Source organism: Mesoplodon bidens (assembly GCF_964165515.1).
Source record: "Mesoplodon bidens genome assembly, chromosome: 19".
Classification (NCBI taxonomy): domain Eukaryota; kingdom Metazoa; phylum Chordata; class Mammalia; order Artiodactyla; family Ziphiidae; genus Mesoplodon; species Mesoplodon bidens.
The window spans coordinates 33,228,983-33,252,663 of NC_138179.1; the positions used below are offsets into that span (position 1 = coordinate 33,228,983).

Genomic DNA, 23,681 nt, shown 5'->3' on the forward strand with positions numbered 1-23,681 from the left:
CCACTGTTAGGACAGGGACTTGGGCTCATCTGTCTGAGTATTTAAAATCTTCGTCAGGCCAAAGGAAGCGAGATGAGTTTTCTCAAAGAAAATCTCTGAGGAAAAGATTTTCTCAAAGTTGCAAAAAAATCGTTCACATAATGCAAGATAAAATAGTATCCTTACCCCAAATCTTAGACTTGCAGCTGCCAACGTCGGTGTTAAATCCACCTGGGAGATAAAGAGAGGGGATGGAATTGCTACGGAGCCCTCAGTTACCACTTGGCACTCAAGCTGCACAGACAGATCCTTCTGATAGCAGCCTCCAATGGTTGGAAATAAAGCAAGCACAAACCTTCGAGAATTCTATCCGAGTAAGAAAAGACCCTTTCTGTTTGTTTTCACGTATAAATAAGGTAGTTAAAATTTTCACCGTAGTATGTTTTACCTTGAGGGCCAATAAACACAAAGAATGGCAGTGTTAGTCATCATTAGCCGTAATATCAGAGCACAATGCTCAGGGTCTTTCTAATTTTAGAGAGTGATTTTTCTCTGTCATTGAAGTCAAGAAAAAAGCTGTCCCACGGAGGATCGCACAGCCCTCTGCCACCAGTGACGGTGGAGAGCTTTCTTCTTTGTCTTTTTTACTCTCTGCCATGAATTCTTCTCAGACATCATCAGAGTATGTTTCTAGATTTCAGTACATGTTTAATATGAAAGCAATGTCTTCTGACTGAACGAACAAAATCTTCCTGCTCTTGATTTGACCTTTGTTGGTTTGATGTGTTTTAAAAAAGATCTGGGCAACAGTTTTACAAAGAACGCCCAGAGACATGCCTGGAAAAGCACACTGAAAATAATGATGAAAAAGACTAGGAGAGGAAGCTTCTTGCTCAGCCTGACGCACTGTTGCTCTCCCCACACGGTCTCTTAAGGCCGTGGTGGTTTTGTCTGAGTCAGGAGCAACGCACTGAGGTTTTTTAAAGATACTTTAATGGGACTGTTTCTAACAGAAATTTTACTTTCACATCTGTCCAAGCGAACCAAGCCAAGTTAATATTCATTACTGATTTATCTGATTTGTAAAAATAGAAACCCCAGCCTCTTTTTCTTGTTTTGGCCACATGGCATGGCATGCGGGATCTTAGTCCCCCAAGCGGGGATTGAACCTGTGCCCTCAGCAGTGAAAGAGCTGCGTCCTAACCACTGGACCTCCAGGGAAGTCCCCGAAACGCCAGCCTCTCCTGAAAGCCAGAAAGTGGACCGCTCTCCGGCCCACCATTTCCCCATCTCACCTAGCACAGGTGTGGTGCTGGTCATGTGAGCCCAGACATACGTCTTTAGGCATGTTCTGCTTCCTGCGGACTCCAGCCTGCATAAGAGGCTCGCAAAGATGCCTTTATGTTGGCAAAAAAAAAAATCCATATAATATTTTCAAACTTCAGATAAATAATGTAATCTTATTTTTATAATCTCCAGTAAAACACAGCACCTACCCTCAGGGAACCCACAGCCTATGGGAAAAAGCAGTATGTAACCAATAATTACAATTTATGTGATAATGAAGTAAAAGCAGAGGCGCTGGGGTAAGGAAGACCTCGCTATGGGTGTCAGCTCAGCTACTAATTAATTAGCTGTGTGACTGTGGGTAGAATAGGAACCTCTCTAGGCCTATTTCTCCATACATAAAAAGCCATAAATAAAATACGATACACTATGCAGAAGAGCACAAGACGGCACCTGATACATAGAACACACTTGGTAAAGGTCAGTCATTGACGGTGATGGTGATGATGACAGTCACAGCTGTTATAGATGCACAAGGTTTGAGGCATCGTAGAGGAGGGAATGGTTACCTTGACTGCAAGGCTGAGAACGGGGGCCCTGGAGCAGGTTCCGTGTGAGAGCATCGGGGAGCAGAAGGGGCCCAGGACAGCGTGTGCAAAGAGAGGCACGAGGCGCAGAGTGGCTGGGGTTCTGGGGAGAGACGCAGGTCGCTACTGGAGCACCGATGTCCTGGGAAGTCAGGCCCAGGTCCGCTTGAGAAGGTCCTTGGATGCCCCGTGCTGGGGACATTGTCCTTCAGCTACAGCTGAAAAAATCATGGAAGTACTTTTATTACGGGGGAGAGAGGGCTGGGCGGTCAGGTCCGCCTTTCAGGGAAACGGGCCGGCGGTGCAGAGAGTCTGCTGAAGGGAAATCCGGAAGCAAGGCAGCTGCAGTAGGCTCCCTGTCCTGCAGTAGAAGTCAAGATGCAGTCGTCTCCAGTCAGAGACCTGGAGCTTTCCCATCGTCTACCGCATGGATCCTGACCGCACCGCCTCCACGTGGCTCCCTCAGCCGCTGCCCCTGCACGACCTCCATCCACAGCAGACACCAGCCTTCGCCGGTGGTCCCTAAGTGCCGCACGTGTCACCTCTGTGCTTCCCACTCTCCCCTCCGCCAGCAACTCCCGCCCCTTTCGTCCACCTAGAAAGCATCCGGGTCAGATCCCATCACCTCTGTAGAGACTTCCGTCCCCCCCTTGGAGGTGATCAGCCTGCCCTGCTCCTGTCCGGGGCCTGTCACACTCCAGTTGTGCCCTTTCTACACGTCTCGTGGGGACAGCGTAAGCTTCCAGGGGACAAAACCCGTCTCACACTCACTCTGCTCCCCACGCAGAGCTGTGCCGGGTCGCCAGCCGTCACGCTGGCTGGACACACACCCTGACCGTCATCGCTCAGAAAGCCCGTGCGACGTCTTGATGACTCCACATTCCCTAACTTTTAACTGAACGAAAATTCCTCGTACCTCTGCCGTGTGAAGGTGAACGCTCGGGAGTTTAGTCGGTGACCGTTTACATGGTGTTTTGAAGCTTTCTGCTCTGAGGCTGTGGGGTCTGGGTTCCCACCAGCTGGGAGGTGAGGGGACTCGTGCACAAAATCCGCATTCTGCTCACTGGAGCCGCCTGCGTGCATCCCGGGCGCGCCGTGGGACAGTGACCGCCTTTGTGTTCCTACTTTGCGTTTTGTGTAGAACGCCGTATCTGGCAGGACAGGCCTCCTTAAACATAGGAGGTAATTGGTGCTCTGAGGGAGAGATTTAACTTATTTATAATTGTCAAGAGTTTAAAAATGCAGAAAAGAAAGAGCAGTCATGGCTTGCCTGTTTTGAAAGATGCCCTCAAACCAGTTCAAAAACCTCTGACTAAATCAGGTATTTAGCACGATATCTGACTGAAGGTTAGATCTGGGCACTTCTAGTGTAACTTTTGCTTTAAAAATAGGAAACAACGTGTTTAGCACGAATTGCCTCTTGAACTCTGTTTGTAGCATGACTGCTCACCAACATCTCTGGTGACTGACAGGCTTGCTGGACGGCCCCGTTTCGTGCAAGGTGACGGCGTGCCAGGCAGATGACAGAGGTGGCCTTGGCCTCCCGGCAGCATCTGACAGCTGACTGTTCTCCCTCCGCACTTGCACCCACCTCTCTGGCCATCCTGGTCCTAAATGTTGGTGCCTCCTATGCATAAGTCTTGGCTCCTGGGAGATTCCTGGTCTCTCTCTCCCCCTGCAAGGAGCCCCCTTTCCCCAGCTTCTGCGTCCTCCTCTGGCTTGTGGTCCTCAGGTGTCCGGGCCTGGCTTCCTCATCAGCTGTGCTCGTGCCTATCTCCTGGGCACCTGAAACGCAGCAAATGCAAAGCCAAACCAAGCCTGCTCTTCCCCCCATTCTGCCTCCACGGTCACCTCACTCTTCTTGGCACATGGCTGAGATGTGAATTCTCATTCGACTCACCTCTTGCTTTTTTTTTTTTTTAATGCTTTTTATTTATTTATTTATTTATTTATTTATTTATTTATTTATTTATGGCTGTGTTGGGTCTTCATTTCTGTGCAAGGGCTGTTTCTAGTTGCGGCAAGCGGGGGCCACTCTTCATCACGGTGCGCGGGCCTCTCACTATCACGGCCTCTCTTGTTGCGGAGCACAGGCTCCAGACGCGCAGGCTCAGTAGTTGTGGCTCACGGGCCTAGTTGCTCCGGAGCATGTGGAATCTTCCCAGACCGGGGCTTGAACCCGTGTCTCCTGCATTAGCAGGCAGATTCTCAACCACTGCGCCACCAGGGAAGCCCTCACCTCTTGCTTTTATTTTTCACAAGCCACTCAGTTGTCAGCTTCTGTGATACGAGGTCCCCATGGCCGTCACCCAACAACAAGAACTTCTGATCTCTGCACCAGAGCTGTCCCCTGAGTCCCAGGCCACCTCCCCTCCTGAGTTTCTTTACAATATTTCCAGATAATTCCTCCTCCCTAACCTTCTCCCAGAAATGAGGAGATGGCAGTTTCCATCCTGGTTCTCGCTGGGGGCCTGCATCTGCATCTGTGAAGTGGGTAGGATAATATCTCTCTCCCAAAGTTTATGTAAGGGTTACATAAAACGTTCACGACGTGTGCAAGGTTATCTGTCAGCTCCTTAGTACAGCGCCTTGTGTCTGTCAGATGTTCGTAAGTGCTGCTTTCTCTTGTACTTTCTGTACTTTCTACGCCATTAAATCTAAACTTGACAGCATGACTTTTACTGCCCGCCGTGATTTCAAGGTCCCAGCTCCCTATTCAAACGTATCTTCGTTCAGACAGTATTACTGAGCACCTACCATGTACCGAGAGTTCCAACCTCACTTCAAGGTACAAAGAGGAAACATGCAACGGACCCCAGACCCCGCGTCCGCCTTACTGAATACCAGTCTCGCTGCATAGGTCTTCCTGGCCTTTCATTCACCAAGTCGGTTACGCATCTCGGGTGTCTCCCCCTGCCCTTGGCTGGGGTTCTGCTCCTCTGTCGATGGACACCCCCTTTTCAGGAAGGGCTGATCGACTCTCCCTCTGGGAGGAAATCCAGACTGTAAACAAAAGGGAAAACTGTGTGTCTTCCCGTGGGCGTTTTCTCCAGACCCTTTCAGGGACGTACCTTTTGACGTAAAGTGGACAGTCTGCCGTCCTCTGACGCGTGTGAACTTGCCCTCCTCGTGCCCACGCGCCTCGCCGCACGGACTGCCCGGTCAGCCCTGCTCCTGCCCTGCCTTGGGGACGTCTGCTCAGATCATAACCCTTTAAGTCTTCTATCCATTTGCCTTTCTTGGAAGTCAGGGAGTGTTCATGGTCTATATCAACCCAAGTGAAGTAGAGAAAAGTATTACGAAGGAAAACATTAGACGTAGAAACCAAAAGATACATTCCAGTGAGAGAGGAGCTGCCATTTAATTTCAGGAGAAAAAAAAAAGGAGAGAAGCATGCGTCATTTCACATCCCAACCCTGTAAAAAAAACTGGTAGTGAGTAAGGGGAAGAAACGGAGAGGAGAGACCGGGCACGGGTGAAACGGGCTCCCTGCCTTCGGGTGAATCTCTGAGATCACTTTTGATCTTGGCAGCCCCGTAGGTACTCTGGACCTTCTGAAGGTCCTGTCATCTTAAGACAAAGACTGACTTAACACCCACAGTGGTGTGTGCTGAGGTTTTGATTCATTCATTCACTCAGCAAATATTAAGGAGGCGCTGCCATAGGCCAGGCAGTGAGCTGAACGCCCGAGCTGAAGAAGTCAGCCAGATAGACACCATCCCCGACCTGCAGTGTCACAGTCTAGGGCAGGGGTCAGCCTGCTTTCTGAAAAAAGCTAGACAGAAAAGGTTTCAGGCTTTGTGGGCCATAGGGTCTCTGTGAAGAGCCCTCAGCGAGGTCATGGCAAAGTAGCCATCGATAATACGTAAACAAATGCGCATGGCTGTGTTCCAGTAAAACTTCATTCACCAAAAATAGGTGGTGGGCCGGATTTGGTCTGCAATCCAAAATTTGCTGACCCCTGGTTGAGCAGATGAGACACATAAATGCAGGTTAATATTTTGCATGTTCTGCCTTGTTTCAATAGGAATGTTTTGGTTGCAGGTGACAGAAAAGGCAGCCCAGGCAGAAGAGTCCAAGGATAGGCTGACTCCTGATCAAGGGCCGGTTTCAGTCTCTCCAGGTCTCAGCTCTTCCTCCTCTGGGCTGGCTCCACTCTGTCACCTCTAGCTCCTGGGCAGCAAGATGGCTTGTCACACCCGAGTGACATCCCCCGGTGAAGTCCAGCGGGGAATGCAATGCACTGTTGGCACTGCATTCCATACCCCCAGCGCCACTCTCCCTAGACCTCACCTCCGCCCACCTCCTCCTAGGCTTTCCGACCCCTTCTGACCCCTTCCGACCCTTCAGAAGCCCAGTGTCTTTGTGATGCTCTCTACTGACCCCCGCTCACCCTCCTTCAGAGTGTGGACTGGGCTCCAAAATTCTCTCCTGTTATTTCGCCCTCCCCACCAGTCAAACTCAGTTTTCTTTCTGGCCTTCAACTCAGCCATAGAAGGACGGGGTTCTGAATAAACTAACCCACAGTGAATAGGAGCATCTGGTGATGTCCCTTAACCCTCCCACAGATTTCTGCTTGGGAAGGATCCAGGCTGGGTGGGTGGTCTTGAGCTGGGATCCCTCCCTGAAATCACTGATCAGGGAGCACTGGCTCCCCACCTGCAGCAAGGGTCTGAGAAAACCCGTGGACATACCAGTCACTGTTGGTGGCTTGGCTAAATAATATGGCTGAAAAGCAGATAAGTAGTGTTTCCAAATGTATGTAGATTATTTCGATTATACAATGAAGATTCATTTGCAATCGATTCTGAATCTATAGAAGCTTTTTGTCATGGTGTCCTTTCTCAGTCAGTAGATACTAAAAAATATAAAAAGAGGTTTAAATGGAATCCTCAGGCTAATCACGAATACATGCAAATAATTAGCAAAAAGTCTAAAAGATTGGCTAAATGAAATATATACTTAAATTTAATTCATGACATATATACATAATAATAGAATGAAATACGTTACATATGTATAATCTCCATTATATGCTGTAGTAATGTTTATTGAACATTGACTAAGTGCCATTCTTGTAAAACTTATACATGTATTAAGTCATCTAGTCCTCATAATAGCCTTGAGAAGTTTTAATTCCCATTTTCCTGTTAAGGAAACAGAAGCACAGAGAAGTTAACCTTCCCAGGTCACACAGTTTAGAGGCACAGCCCAGATTCAGCCCCCGACGTTTCTCTTCCAGAGTCTGGGCTCTTAACCCCTATGCTTTACTGTACTGAGTTAAAGGCGGGTTGCAACCAGTCTGCCCTTGTACAGGAAGGCTCTACTGGGTCATGTTATGGGGCACCCCTGTGCTTCAAACACTCAGCGGTGATCGGTAAAATACAAATAAAGTAAAAGATGTATTTGGTATCAAAAGCATGATGAGCATCTGTGTGGCTAGAAGTGGATCAGAACCCCAGAGTGGTGGGTGAAGCCTCAAGGAGGGGATCCCAAGCCCGACAGCAGGCAGAGGCAGCTGGGAGGAAAGGCCTGGGGACAGAGATGCAGAAAGGGCTCTTGCTGGGTGAGTGACAAGAGACTGGGTCGCAGCTGGAAAGCCAGCCTGGTGTGGGGACTGTGGACCTCCGTTACCTGCCCGTAACCAGGGCCGTGGCTTCTCCAAGGCTGGAAGGCAGCGGCCCAGACATAGCCACATCACAGTCTTGGGAAGCTGCCCCGGCTGGGTGCCTGGACCTACAGCAGCCCTGAGAGCACCATAGAGCAGGACCCGCCAGCATCCAGAGTCCAGGTGGAGGCAGTGGCACGACCCCCCATGGGACGAGAAGGGACAATCGGAGAAACACGAGAAAGGCCCTGGCGAGAGCAGGCATCCGGGCACTTGGTGAATAAACTCAAAGCAGGCTGAGCTGTCTGATGTTGCAGACGTGGGGAGACTCTCTGTGGAGGCCGCAGGGTGAGAGACATTTAAGGGCCAACTGGGCGGGACCTCGTTGGCCACGTAAAGGATTTTGATTTTCACTTTAAAGATTGAGCAAATTTGACTTGAAAAGCAAAACCAACATACGGGCATTGCAGTAGTTGGGGGCAAACTGAGGCACTGTGGACGGGGATGGGCCAGTGGAGAGGCAGCTAGGGGGTGACATCAACTCTAAGAGTCCTTACAGTTCCTTGGCGCTCTGCCGAACTGACCCCACGGGGCTTGGTTGGAACACGCTTTGTAAAGTTACACTAGGCACAGTCACTCTGCTGACCCTGCCGAGACGCGTGAAAACCCGCAGGATTTCCCAGTGGCAACTCAGCAACTGGCCTCCCCGCAGCTCAGCTCTTGGAAGGTGAGTCTGGTATTGGCTGCGTTGGCATCTGTGATAAAATATTGTGTGTTTGAGACCCCGTCCTTACGTTATTTGTACAGAGCTACTCACTTCCGTCTTGTTGTTTTTACGATAGGAGGTTGACGTATTTGCTGTAGTTTGGACGTCCTGACATGACTAGTTGATGTAGTGCCACGAGACATGTGTTACTTCTCCCTTCCATATTTTTAATGAAATTATAGAGTTCCAAGTTTCAGTCTTTTTTTCAACATCACTTTGAATTTTTCTCTGCAGACACCCTCTTGGCTCAAGTCCACTTCATACACTTCTTATTTATGCCCATGAGTATTTGTCTGATTACACAGGATGTGAGCTCTACTCCATTGTGACGCTGAACTCCAGGTCTGAGGTTCTTGGTCTTCATAGTCTTTTTTTTTTTTTTTTTTTTTTTTGCGGTACGCAGGCCTCTCACTGTCGTGGCCTCCCCCATTGCAGAGCACAGGCTCCGGATGCGCAGGCTCAGCGGCCATGGCTCACGGGCCCAGCCACTCCGCGGCATGTGGGGTCTTCCCGGACCGGGGCACGAACCCGTGTCCCCTGCATTGGCAGGCGGACTCTCAACCGCTGTGCCACCAGGGAAGCCCTTCATAGTCTATTTTTAAAGTCAAAGGAAATACTGTCAGTGCTGTGCCTTCGAGGGAAGGGTGGGCAGTCTGTGGCCAAGAAGCCAAGCACAGCCCTCCCTGTTCACGCAGGTACCAGGTTATACATACACCATTTCCACTCGGCTTACGTTACAGGAGCGTCACTGTTTGTCATGATGTCCTGAGTTTCCTAATCTTCCTTTCCTAAAGGAAAGAAGATGGAAATGGAGAGAGAAGTAACCATTGTGGAGAGAGGGAAGCTGTGTCTATTGGGTGGGATGCTGGAGGGACGAGGAATAGCAGGTAGTTCTACACGGTGCTTCTCGAGGGCAGTGGGAAGGGTGAGGTGGGATGGAAATCCTTCCGAGAAGGACTCAAGTGAGAACGACCTCTGAATTCTTCTGCATTTCATAAACCATCATTCACTAATACAGTTGGACACTGTATGTGAATAAGATTTAATATTCAAATCTAATAGTAAAATAGATTTACATGTAAACAATTTTGACCTCCCTTAGTTTGTATGCCCATCGAACCCTTTGCTTAGATCAACTCAACTTCCCCTTGTTTTTTGCCAGGTTAACAGCCAGAAGGGGGAAGGCAGGGAGGAGGGAGAGGGGCACGGTTAGCAGTTAGCAGTTAATAGTCTGCACTTAGTCTGTAGACAAATGTCATCATTCCCTCATTATTTCCCCTCAAACATCCTGGGAGAGAGGTGGGGACAGAAAAATAGTAGCAGGAGTCAAAGGTGATATACAGAAAAAAAAAAAGTGCTATACAGGACTATAAGCTAATTCTTTCCTCCTCTTTCTCCGTTTGCTGTGGAACAAACTTAGATATATCCTTCACTGGTCGGACTTTAAAATGTGTGCTCATGTGGGGGATTTGCAGAACTTTTGTTTTAGGTCAGTATGTGTACTGCATTTGTACAGATGTTTAAAAATGAGTCTTATCATAAATGCTTGGTAAATTAAAATTTTAAACCAATGGGAAAGTATAGAGAAACCATACTGTATTGGAATCAATTGTTGTTGGCACTGTTGTTATTGTTGTCATTACCAAAAAAAAAAAAAAAAAATAGAGCAAAGACCAGCTGGATGTCTGGAAGGATGTCCCCTGGCTCCCGTTGTGCTAGGGAGAGCACAACTGTGCAGTGGCTGAAACTGCTCTAGCTGGTGGTGTCTGTGAAGGAAACCCATCAGCATGTGGGAAGATTGTGTGAGAAACTGCAGAGCACAGTGGCTAAGAATATGTGCTGGAGGGTCAGACTGCTTGAGTCCAAATTTGTGCTTACCTCATTGGGTTGTCAGAGGGATTAAACACTTCTTAAAATACGCAGAATTGTAACCGGCACATAGAAAGTACTCAATAAATGTCATTAACCTCATAAATAGAGTAAAATGGATTGGTTAAAGTTTTCCATGACTTTATTAAAGTCATAGGCATCTGCTTGGTATAATGATTAAATTCAGGATTTGGGTTTAAGGATTCAGGTTCGTAATATTTTCCTGAGCAATAGTCTCACCCACAGGAGAGGTAATGTCAGATTTTCCAAGGGCCCATTTTAAGTTCACTCAGATTCATCAAAATCATAAAAACAAAGAAGAAAGGGATAGACAGAAAGTAGAAATGGCAAGATCCTCAATAAAAGTTGGGGAATATAGCATACTTAATTTTAAAAGTGGTGGAAGGGATAGTGGTGATCAATGAACGACCTTGCTCACGCACAATTTTCTGCTGTCTACGACTCACCTCCAGTAGAGGGAGACCATCAGGTGTGAAAAGTGAAGTGGGAAAAAAAGAGAGTCCAGAGAAGCTATGAGCATTAACTAAAGGGCTTCAGTACTTGGCCCTGACCTCCAAAGTAGCTGAAAACTAAGAGCAGGTGGGCCCCAAGAACAAATGAAATAATAGGTTTGGTCAAAGGGTGTTGATGGGGCTTCCCTGGTGGCACAGTGGTTGAGAGTCCGCCTGCCGATGCTGGGGACTTGGGTTCGTGCCCCAGTCTGGGAGGATCCCACATGCCGCAGAGCAGCTGGGTCCGTGAGCCATGGCCGCTGAGCCTAGGCATCCGGACCCTGTGCTCCACAACGGGAGAGGCCACAACAGCGAGAGGCCCGTGTACAGCAAAAAAAAAAAAAAAAAGGTGTTGATGACAACAAAACTGAACCATAGCTGTGGCCTGCCCCAGCTTACTCCCTACCTCAGCATTCAGGAAATTGCTGGTTCCATTCAAAAATGAAATTTTAATTTTTTTAAGAGAAAGAAACTAGGTTAAGAGCCTTGCTAGATTAAGAGAGAGAGAAAGAAGGAGTGGAAGCAAAAAGCAAATTAGAACATAGATCTAATGGGAAATTACCCAAGAAGTAAGGAGAAGGTTCGGACAAATTACAGTTCTTTGAAACCAAAACAGTTCTTCATGATGTCAAAGCATTTACAAAACACATTGACATATCTCTCTGTCAAGGAAAAAGGTGGGGAGAGAGAGAAGAAGAAGAAAAGAGATGTGTTTAAAGATGATATAATTCAACAAAGATTAGAAGTGGTTTCTCAGAGTTTAGAAAAAAGGTAGTCAAAATTAAGAGATTACAGAGATTGAAATCATATTAGAAGAAACAAAAATGGGAAAATCGTAACTGAAAACATCTAAGGAAATATGGTGATCACACAAAATAAAATGAAAATAGAAAACAGATACAAATTGATAAGAAAGTAAAATAATAGAGAAAATTGTAAATATGGAAGATTGTCAAAGAAGAGCCAACACATGCAAAATCTCTGTTCCTGAAGAAGAGAACAAATAGAAAAAAAATCATATACAACATGAATATATGTAACTATTGATATAATAGAAAACAATTCTAACAGAAGAAGCTTTTCTTCAAAGAATTGAATATAAAGATAAAAAGAGGGACTTCCCTGGTAGCACAGTGGTTAAGACTCCACGCTCCCAATGCAGGGGGCCTGGGTTTGATCCCTGGTCAGGGAACTAGATCCCACTTGCATGCCGCAACTAAGGAGCCCACCTGCCACAACTAAGGAGCCCTCCTTGCCACAACTAAGACCCAGCGCAACCAAATAAATAAATAAATATTTTTTAAAAAAGATAGAAAGAGCACACACATTGTCTCAGGAAAATTGATATAGAATCATTAATACCAAAACATATCCCAGTGAAGTTACCTAATCCAGGGAAAAATAAAATCATATGGACATCCAAGCAGAGAAAGAAAGTCACATTCAACATGGAAAAAAAATTAGCCTAACTTCAGACTTCACCATAGCAATGCCAGAAGACATTGAGGAAACAGCTCCAAAGTTCTGAGAGAAAGAACGTGGGACAGAAGCATTTTTATACCCAGACAAGTTATATTTCAAATGGACAGGCAGAGGACAGACATTCTAAACAAACAGGGATACAAAAAATAGAACAAACATGAGTCCTTCTTAAGAGTAGTAGCTCTAAATTTCAGAGCCAGGGATGAGTGATAGAAAAAAAATAGTCAATATATAGTAGCCTGTGAGCCCTTGATAAACATTGCCCCTAAAGTCTGATTTATAAATCATGTGTTTTACTTTGTGTTTGCATTTCATTTGAGTCAACTGACAGATGTTACTATTGGACTTACGTCCAAGAAGATAAAATGGGAAAAATCAAATATTTCATCAGTGGGAGAGATCATTTTCATCATTTTTGTTTACCCTTTAGGTATAAATCACAAGATTGTAACATACCTCAAAAAATACTTTGCCAAAAATTTAAAAATTGTGTTCTAGAACATTTGCCATGGGATTTTAGTAGGTAATAAACTATTAGAGCACATTTCTCCCTTAATTTAGTTTAGTATAAGAAAATTTGGGAATTAAAGGCTAGTAATTTTAAATTATCCTCAGTAAATCCATAGACTTGTCTAACTGAACTCAGTTGCACATATTTTCATAGTCTGTTACCTTATTTCCAGGTGTGTCCAATGAATCATTTGTGGGATGCACTGCAATTCAGCTTTAATATTTAGTTAAGTCCCACACAGCACATGCAACACAGTTTTGAATTCCATAGCATCTCAGTTTAGGAGAAGGAGAAATAAAGAAACGGAGCTGGAGAAAGGCCCCAAGACAGACACACCCACATTCATGCACACCCTCAAACACACCTCTTCATCCTGCTGAAGCATATTCTTCCAAAGACTTTTCTTCCACCTTCCTTACCTGTTTGTAGTTTGATGAGCCACCAACTTTTCCTTGACCAGCCCAGTGACCATCAGTTAGTTGAGCAAGACCTGGTTGTATTCCAGAGGCAGAGGGAAACTCATGAATCAGAGATGCTCATGATGACAAGGGCCCTCTGCTTACCTGTATGGGGAGGCTTGGAGACACAGCTCTGCAGATTTTCCTTCACTCGCATCTTCATAATCACATGATGATATCAAGCACCCAGGTACCTAGACAGTTAGGGGGAGTGTCTCAGCCAAACAGATGACACACCATGAATTGTCCTCACACACAGCTTAGTATGATCACAATCCACACCCTGATCAAGAAGAGGATGTAGGATTAGCATCATGTGTACAACATGAGTGGAGAAGAGAGGACAGGTATTTTCCTTATCCAATGCCAAAAACTGTGTCAACGAGGATTTTAAAGAAATAAAGTGCTGTTATAGGGACTCTCTCTCCCAGATTGACAAGGACAGAGTACCTTTTTCAGTTTGTGTTTCCCCTTATTTCATCTCAGTTGTCTGGTTTCTGACCACATGTAACAAACTTACCTTTGTAACGAATGGACATTATTCTGGGATTTCTTCAATTCAAAACAATCATTTCTGTGGTAAAAAAAGATACGCTTTTTTTTTTCACTTTAGATAACTTACATACGACAAGAATATGAAACAAAACTTAAAGGGTTGATGCCAGCATCTCTAAGACAAGAACTTGAAGACACTATCTCCTCACTAAAGTCACAGGTAATTTCTAGAATCAAGGAATTTTCCAAGGCTTTAGATCAGCGGTCCCCAACCTTTTTGGTACCAGGGACCGGTTTCATGGAAGACAGTTTTTCCACGGACGGGGGGCCGGGGCGGGGCGGGCGGGAGGATGGTTCAGGTGATAATGTGAGCGATGGGAATTGGCAGATGAAGCTTCGCCCGCTTGCCCACCACTCACCTCCTCCTGTGCAGCCCATTTCCTAACAAGCAGTGGACCAGTACCGGTCCACGGCCCGGGGGGCTGGGGACCCCTGGTTTAGATGATGTGCATATCTTAATTAATGTTTGTTTCTGAACTGATGCCAGAAATCCATGTGATGTCACAGAATAACCGAGTGCCCAGGATGAATTGTTTTTTGTTTTGTGAGGTTTTTTAGCATTTTTTCTTACTAGTTTAAGAACTCTTTGTCTCGATAAGATTTTCTTAAAAGCGTCCTTGAAATTGAAAAGCTCAGTTATGGTTACTTTTATTTACAGTCTGCGTTCCAACACAGACTCACCCTTTTATTCTTGGTTCCAGGCCCAAAATGCCATCAGTTAGCACATTGCTAACTCCTTATCATGTGAAAGTGCAGAGAAATAAAAAACATGGCTAAGTTAGAAGCATTTTTATTCTGGTGTATTTTATATGATTGTCAGAGATAACAAGATGCATTTTAGGATCGAGGCCGGATAATGACATGGTATTCAAACAATTCGGTTAAATATTGATATTTCTGATGAAACGTGTAGTTCTTGGTACAGTAGTTTATAAGAGATAAAATTGACTTCAATTTAGATATTAATTAAAAACTTCCTACATAAGTTTTCTCTAAAACAAGTTTTATATATCGCTGTAAATATTTTATATAACATTAGTTTTATAGATTCTTGGTTTTCTAAAAAACGAATGTTTTAACTCAACATGAGAAGTTCACATATTCCTATTTCTAATACACTTAGAAATTTAAAACATACTTTTTTCCTGGAAAAACTCTGCAAGGCAAAGATTTCTTTTCTCTTTGTGCCAAGAACAATGCCTGTCACAGAGTAGGTGCTCAATAAATTTATTTATGAATGAAACAAATGCTGTAGTTTGATGAAATTCACGTTAGCTATTTATAATGTACAGGACAGATACGTGGAGCAGATGTTAGCCGTGCCTTTTCTGTTCCCCTCAGCAAAAATCTCTTATCTGAAAATGAAAAGTTCATTACATCAACCCTTATGCTACTGTTAGCTGTCGCCTCTGTAGGCTAAGAAGTTTGGCTGTGCTCACCCCTACCTATAAAAATAAGTATGACAGGAGAGTGTTAACTTACAAAGGATTAGGTCGTCTTTATTTACGTGGAAGGCTCTCCTCGAGATGTGGCTTACCCATTCACTTTGTAGGAGGGCTTCCTTAGGGTCAGCTGTGTAGGACCCAGCACCTTCAGAGGAGGTATTTTTAAGAAAAAAAGAAAGAAAAGAAAGAGAAATCTGATATCCACCTGCAGGGCTTCTGTTATCATTCATATCATTTCACTGTAATAAAAGCCACTCAGCCTCCTAAAACTGGATGTTGACCCAGAAAGAGAGCTCTGCCAGCTGCGTGAGGGCCTCAGAATCGGCAGCTGTGCGGAGGAGGTGCAGACCACAGAGCGAGCAGATTTCGTTTGAGAGCACAGGTGCCTGTGTTTTTTGAAAATTGTTGGAATTCCAGTGGCAAAGCATGGTGGAGGCAGGGAAGTGGGATCAGTGTAGTCCTTGCACCTGTCAAAGTTATCAGTGGTCCCGTGGGTCACTGGATTAATTGGATAAAATTCAGACCGGGGTGATGTGACGAGTCAGAAAAGCAGCGGGACCACTTTGATATGTACCCATTTAGAAAAGCCATGCTCAGGGAGATCAGCTCAGTGCTTTGTGACCACCTAGAGGGGTGGGATAAGGGAGGGTGGGAGGGAGACGCAAGAGGGAGGGGATATGGGGATGTATGTATACGTATAGCTGATTCACTTTGTTATACAGCAGAAACTAACACACCATTGTAAAGCAATTAGACTCCAATAAAGATGTTAAAAAAAAAAAAAAGAAAAGCCATGCTCCCTCTCTCCAAGCACAGTTTCTACTCTGCCAGCTGTCCTGTCTTGCATAACCATGTTTCAGAATCGACCGTTGCCATGGTTTCAGTTCAGACCAAAGAGACAAGAGTAAAGCTCCAAAGTGATCAAATGCCACTGACTCCTGATCACGTTAAGCCATAGTGTAAGTTATCCGGAAACCACTTCTAGTAGGTCGTGTAAAGTGCTTTTGAATTTATGCCTAATACAAGTATTTTTAATAGTATAGAAATGTATGCTTCAGGATAATACAACCATGCTGTGAAGGTCTGACTGAAGAGACTATACTTGACAGCCCAGTTTCCCCCATCCCTAGCCCCCTCAGGGGCAGGGGCCACAGGGTGGTACCTGCCAGGATCTCTGGACTGGGCAGTTCCTGTTAGTCACTTCCTGTCATCCTCATGACCTTGGGAACTGGCTGTCGTTCACCCCATTTCACAGATGAGGCATCAAGAGAAGAAGGAACTTTCCTAGAGCTATGGAGGCCAAGTCAGGAGCTGAACGCGAGTTGGCCTAACTCCAGACAAAGCGCAGGCTCTTTCCACGACAAAATACTACCTCTCCAACCTCAGGAAATCCCCAGGATAGGTTAAGGTTTCTAGTAGGCAGTAATTTTGTTTCCACTCACTCATTCATTCCTGAAACAGCTAGGGAATGCCAGCTACATGTCCAGCCCTGAAAAAGAAACTGGGGTTACAGAGATGCTCCAACATTATCCCTGCCCCAGGAGAGCTCTCGGGTGTGAGGGAGAGACGTGAAGACAAATCACCAGAAGGCAGTTGGAAAAGTGCTAATAACAGAACAGGAGAATACAGAGGAGGGGGCCACTGGCTGCCTGGGGCAGGAGGTGATGAGGGGCAGGGCTGGGGGTGGGGCGGGCAGAAGAATTCAGGAGCAGAGGTGACCTTGAACCCAACAGTGGACGGTGAATAGGAGGTAGTTAGCCAAGCATTCCAAAGCAGACGATGGCAGATGGCCTGTGTCAAAGGGCCACAGAGTAGGAGGGATGCGAGGTGGAAGGTGGTGACGCTGGAAGAGAGGAGATGAAGCGCCCAGGTGGGCCAGGGCCAGGTCCAAACAGCTCTGCAGTTCGGGCTTTGAACTTAGTTCTGTAGCCTCTGATGGAGTGCCAGTGGGGATGGGATGTGATCAAATACAAAACCACAGCATTAGCATTCAACAGATCCTCTGCATTTTATCTAGAGAGTTGTCTGAATTTAAATAAAATCCGACCAGACACTGTGTATCTGCACAGTGTCGCCCTGTAAGCCACCTTCACCTCTTCTCACATGAGGTCTCTTTTCTAGGTTAACTTTCTGCAAAAGAGGGCATCCATCCTTCAAGAGGAGCTGATGACCTACCAGTGCAGAAGGTACAGTTGTGGCCAGAACGTCTCCTGAGTAGTTTGTACTGTCTGCACCTGTGGGTCTCCTGGTTGGGTGTTAAAATCTTCATTAAAAATGCGTTGGGGCTTCCCTGATAGCGCAGTGGTTGAGAATCTGCCTGCCAATGCAGGGGACATGGGTTCGAGCCCTGGTCTGGGAAGATCCCACATGCCGCGGAGCAACTAGGCCCGTGAGCCACAACTACTGAGCCTGCGCGTCTGGAGCCTGTGCTCCGCAACAAGAGAGGCCGTGACAGTGAGAGGCCCGCGCACCGCGATGAAGAGTGGCCCCGGCTCGCCGCAACTAGAGAAGGCCCTCGCACAGAAACGAAGACCCAACACACCCAAAAATTATTTATTTATTTATTTATTTATTTTAAAAATGCGTAAACATACCAGTTTTGAAAAAAAAAAAGACCTATTTTTCATAAAGAGCCTGTCTTGGAGAAGTCCCCCTCCTGTCATCACTGTGCTTCGACAGGTACCATCCAAACGAGATGAGGGTCAGCCAGTGCCTGACAAGGCCGGGCTCACCTGCAGAGTCACAACAGGATGTTGTCTTGAAGCCCAGTCGCAGGGTTAAGGAGACACTGTCTTCCTCTTAAGAGAGTGAGATGGCGTGGTCCTCAGTGTGGTCACCTGCCTCTCCAGAGCCCCGCATCCCCAGACGCTTGGCTCTGTAGCAGATGTTTACCAGCCCCAGATATCAATAGATAAACAGCTCCGTGGTGTCCAAACACTGTGCCCCCGGAGCGCACATCTCGGGGACACAGAGACCCTTCCAGTCAAAGGTTCCCAGAGACGTCACTGACATAGATCACATTTACCTGCTCTGACAACCCTCTCTTAGTGCAGTGAAAGGCCGAACCATTTAGCTGGCACTGAATTAAAAGTAAAAACGTTGGATACACAGGACCATGTATAAAAGAGACAACAAGGACCGCAGGGGACTATAGCGCAGGGGACTGTATTCAATATCTTGTAATAATCTACAACGGAAAAGAATCGAAAAAATATGTACGTAGATATATTTGAATCACTTTGCTGTACACCTGAAACTAACACAAGATTGTAAATCAACTATACTTCAGCTTTAAAAAAGTAAAAACTTTGTGACTCATTCACCTTTCAAAAGATTCTTGGTATAGATAGGATTCGATCCCTTATGGGTGTAAATGATGAAATTTTGAGATCAAATATACCTTTTAGCGTCTCTCCAGCTCCTCCTGAGTTAGAACATATTTTATTATAGACATGCCCGTTAAACCTAGAGAAAGTTGTAACTTTGGGGTTTTTGATCTTCAGGTAACCACATGACGACATACCTGAGTAACCCAGGAGAGTGGGATGGATCTAACCGTCTGGACAGAGCTTTGGATTTCTTCTCACAGGTTTGAAGATTTGGATGTTGGAAAGTAAACTGTAAGATCAATGGCATTTTTTAATACTTAAATGTAATTAAGATCATAAAAACATGCATCACTCATACACTAACGGGGTGGTTTTATTTGTGTCTGCCTACGTTATTTTTTTAACATTCCTTTATTTCTGATTTCCATATCTGTGTGCGTTTGAGTGTGTACTGAGAACTGCTTATATTGGGAAAAGAAATGATTTCTTGCGATGCCTTGTTAATGCCTTTACATAGAATTTTACCAGTTGCGGCTGATCAAAAGCACGTTTGTAGCATCACATCAAAAATTTTAACGTTTATATTGTTTTCGTGTTCATGTTCATATATTATTAAAATATTACTTTGTACTTATCAGTTTTATTTCTACTTTTTAATTGCACCTCGTTTGCTAAAATGAATATGACATGGCAGTCTTTTCCCTAGAATATACTGACCATCTCAAATGGTGCTACAGGAAAAAATACCTCTGTCATGTCAGAAATCAAACCCATAAGTAGTTCATTTATTTAGAATAAAAGTCACTGAGTCATCTGACACCAGTCCAAGTATTTGTCAGTCTCATCTGGGACCAGAGGCAGGATAGGGTACGAATTTTATGTAGCAGCTCTGGTTTTATTGTTACTTGCTTGATCTCTGATTTTATGGTTGTGGTTTAATTATGATATCAATTGACGCTCCTTAAGGAAGCCTGAAAATGTCAAGATGTGTTGGGAGGATAACTCAGCACACCAGCAAGTGATGACAGAATGAGCTTTGCTGGGTCCTGTTTTCCTTGTGGAGAGAATTTGGTGTTGGCTCCCAAGGCTGGGTGTTTAAGTCCCCACCCGAATGCCAGGAAATTGTTCTGTGCTGGTTGGTCAACGCTGATTTGCCAAGGGAACTTTGAACCGCAGCGGATGGTCGCGTTCTTCTGGCTGTGCTGTGGTACATGCCGCGGGCCCTCGGAGGCTCTTGGAAGATCTGGAGCGTGCGCAGGGCTGTAATCATCCGGTTTGCTGTGAAAGGACAGGGCAGAAAGTTTATTTCGTTTTTCAAATTCTTTTCCCTTTCCCACGCCCATCTTTCTTGTTTGCTGCCCAAGGATTAATTACCCTTTTTTGTACTGTAACTGAGACATGGGATGATAAGGAAGTAGCAGGGTTTCCAGCCACTTCCACAGCCAGGCCAGGGTCAGCAAGAACACCGCCTGGTCATCAGTGAGAGGCCTCAGAGTCTTGCCCTGGATCATCTCGGCCTGGTCACCACGCTGCCTGCTAAGGTTCACCCGACACCTCCTCCAGGAATGTAAGTCTCTGTCCTCTGAAAGATCGGGTTTTTCTTGCATGTGAAATAAATGATAGTACTGGCTTAAAGACTATTCGGAGAAAAAGCAAAATTGTACCAGATGCTATTAAAACTCCCTAACAAGGAAAGACAGTTGGTACTCAGACTGTGATTTCGCACTCGGTAGGGAATGATTGCAACACCGTGATTAATTTTAAGTCCTTCTGTACAGACTGTGGCAAACGGGTTGACGGTCAGCAGACTTCATTAGGAAGGTTATTTAGCGGCTTGAAGTGAAAATACCTTGTGAGTTGCGTCGTGCGCTGCCATTGGGTAAATAGGTGTTTTGGAAAGTTGCCTGCTATTCTTTGTTTTCCTTATTTCAAGGGTTATGAAATTACAAACATGGGTGGACCTTGTGCATCACCCAGATCCGGTTTCCCTTCTGAAGCATGTCGTACAGGTCAGTTGGATTGTGTGTGGTAGGGGTTAGGTGGCTGACACTAGTGTTTTTGTAAATGTTCTCTGATAAGGAAGAGAAAGAAAGATTGCACTTGGCATGTTGAAAATTCCTTACTGAGTTGAGTACTCAGTTTAAAAGTGGCTACCGGGGGCTTCCCTGGTGGCACAGTGGTTGAGAGTCCACCTGCCGATGCAGGGGACACGGGTTCGTGCCCCGGTCCGGGAGGATCCCGCATGCCGCGGAGCGGCTGGGCCCGTGAGCCATGGCCGCTGAGCCTGCGCATCCGGAGCCCGTGCTCCGCAACAAGGGAGGCCACAACAGTGAGAGGCCCGCGTACCGCAAAAAAAAAAAAAAAAAAAAAAAAAAAAAAAAGTGGCTACCGGGAGAGAAAGCAAGTGCTTAGGAATAAATTATAAACAGTGTGCCTTATTATAAAATCATCTAAGATGTCATCCTCTCTTTTATCTGGTGGAAGATCAATTGCCCATCACAAGTACCTAATTTAGTTACATTGCCAGCAGTTATGGGCACTACACCTAAGTCAAGCACCTGTGCTTATTCCATCTCAACATGCCACGGTCGACAGGTAGTGGCTGGCAGAGCTGAGCAAGAGGAAAGGTGTGGGGTCATGGTGCCCTCGGTGTGCACGTCTGCCCGGTGAGGGGTCAGCAGGAGAGCGGTAACAGGAACGCTGGCGCCGGTCATCGGCACGCGTCAGGGTTTCGTTTGATCCACCGTTTCTGCGTCACCCAAGAGTGAACCATTTCAGGGGTCTGACCTCTGGTTTGGCCACATCCCCGCTCAACAATCAGCTCTCCTCCGAGGGCAGCCACCCAGGGGCACAGTGGAGAAAAAAGAGGACAGGGAGGGAGGGAACGGAGAAGGGGCGGACTTGCTTCCTAGTTTGTACAAAAGAGTTGACTGAGACTCGAGGGAAATAGCTCCGATTCGAGCCTTATCCTGTAATGTCACAGACAAGCAGCGACTTCCTCGGAAACAGGCACGTGGCTCTATGGCGAGCAACCTCATTAAAGGCGTCGGCAGAGAAAGCGCAGAAAGAAACTGTGAGTTTGAATGAACAATTAACAGCTTTCTTATTGAAGTGCCTGCCCATCTGCAGAAGGCAGGGGTGTCTTTGCTTTCTTTCTAAGAGTAAAAAGGAAAGGTAAAACATCAAAAATGGTGGGAGGAAAGTTTCAGAACACAAGGTCATTTTAATTCATAGTTTCCTTTAAAAAAACTCTCTTCTCAGCTTTCATATTTTGTTCAGAAAGGTCGTCTCTTTTAAGCCTTGTCATTAGAGACGGTTTGCTCTTTAAAGTGGATTATCAAAGGGTGTAGAAATTGCAAGTTACTGAAACTAAAATGCATGATCGATTTTAAGTCTGCTAACTAAAGCTTACTTAGAATTGGATGTGCTTTTGCCCTGGCAGCCCCTTTGATAAAACCAGGAAAAGATACATGGTTGGTCAATTCAAAGTAGGAAAAGAAGATAATTAGATAAAACTTTTTTTCAACTATTGAAGTGGTTCTTGGATTTGGAAACTTGATTTCGGAGTAGTGGCCTAGGCTATATTTGAAAAGTAAAAATTGAAGAGCCCAGATTTTGACCTGTATTAACGTTCTTCCCTATAGTTTTAAGAACTGAGTCAAACCTCAGATCATATTATTTACCTCTCAATGGGGGAAGAAAAATGCAACTTGAAACATAAGACTGAAGGAATTTTAACATCTGGATCCCTCACCAGTATCTAAGGCAGCTGAAGATCCGTGCTTCTAGGCACTTCAGTTATTTCAGTTTTAAGCAAGGATTTCCACCAAGCAAATGGTTTAAAACCAAAGGCCCAAGATGTTCCTATAGATTCTGCTGTTTTTAGAACTGAGCTTAGTCTAGACCTGAGGCTGATAAATACTCTTATATCCTCTTTGGGAGTCTCCCGTCTGAGAGAGGTCTTACGGAAAACAGCTAGTTGCCCACGAAGACTTTATCACAGAGCGAAACGAGAGGGCTACCAAGTGAGAAGCCTGGTAGACGTAATTAGCTAAAAAACGGGCTTAACGTGAGTGAAACTCCTTCACTTCAGCTAGAAAGGGAAACTAGTTCATAGGCAGAGTCTACAGATTAGCCTGGTTTCCTTAGGCAATTCTCTTCAGCGACTTGAGCCTCACTGTTCTAATCTGTAACATCAAGGGTACAGCTAGACCAGTACTTCCTCATCTGTACCATTTCAGGCCTCTAATTCAGTGTTTCTCAAACTAGCATTCCATCAAGCCCTGTTCTGTGTATGACTCGTCTTCAGGCATTCAGATAGTCACATTTAGGAAACGTCATGCCGCTAGAGCCCCCCTCTGCAAGGTTCACATTACATCGCTGGCCCGGCCATTCACTCATCCATTTAATAAATAGCTATCGATGCCTGCTCCGTGCCAGACAGCACACGAACCATCCGGACCCAGCGGCTGAAAACAGTGATTTATTATCATCTCTCTGGCTGCTACGGGTTGACCAGGCTCAGGTAGGCTGTTCTCACGTGGGCCTCATGCAGGTGCAGTCAGGTGTGGGCTGCCTAGGCCCGCGAGGGTCCACTCACGTGGCAGCTGTGAGAGGTCCTCAAGAGCAAGCTCACCCGGAGACCAGCCGTAGCAGCCACCAGCCACGTGAGGCCTGGGCCCAGAGACAGCCCAGTATCACTTCTGCCGAATTCTGTCAAAGGCAGAGGCCCCCTGGAGCCAAAGGTAGAAGACAGAGACCCCAGCAATATCTGAGATTCTGTGACCATCTCTTTGTTAAAGAAACCTATCTAATTCTTTCCTCTGGAATCTCCTAAAATGATTTGATCCATGGAATCGTTTTCCTGTGGTCCACATATTTTATTGTTTAAAGTTCTGTGAGATACTGATTAGAAAAGTCCAGATCTAGGTGAGGGCTTAAAAGTTCCTTCCTGTTCAAAACTTCTGTTAATCAGTGTTGTATCTGTACAACCACAGGTTAAATGAGGGATTTGGAAACGCTGCTTGGGTTAGGAGTATTCAGGGAAGCCATATCTTCCTCTGTGCTTCTTTAGGAAGATGGTAGTAACCAGAGTTGAATGATTCTTCCCGTTCTTCTCTGTTTGAGGCTTGGTACGCCTGGTCTTTTGTAATTATCTCGGCTAGCGTGTTATTATAAAGCTCCACCAAAACACATACCCTGTGCTTAGCCTGGTTTTTCCTTCCTTCGTGGAAATATGGAAGGATGTGGACTTGATGAGGCTGAGAAGGAACATTTCCTGAGCCACAGGACA

At 45.7% G+C, this 23,681-nt stretch overlaps 1 protein-coding gene across 15 annotated transcripts in view; it reads left to right on the forward strand.

Annotated features, from left to right (window-relative positions):
- CEP112 (centrosomal protein 112) overlaps positions 1-19,012 on the forward strand; it is a 390,168-nt gene extending 371,156 nt beyond the window's left edge. For 11 of the 15 annotated variants that reach the window (XM_081218503.1, XM_081218514.1, XM_081218517.1 and 8 more), the window contains 3 exons: positions 13,673-13,774; positions 17,181-17,245; positions 18,563-19,012. In XM_081218503.1, the coding sequence (XP_081074629.1) occupies positions 13,673-13,774; positions 17,181-17,245; positions 18,563-18,566 (171 nt within the window). In that variant the 3' untranslated portion in view covers positions 18,567-19,012. The remainder of the gene's footprint in view (positions 1-13,672; positions 13,775-17,180; positions 17,246-18,562) is intronic. The other 4 variants (XM_081218505.1, XM_081218506.1, XM_081218515.1 and 1 more) reach the window with 1 other exon arrangement.
- The last annotated feature ends 4,669 nt before the right edge of the window (positions 19,013-23,681 follow it).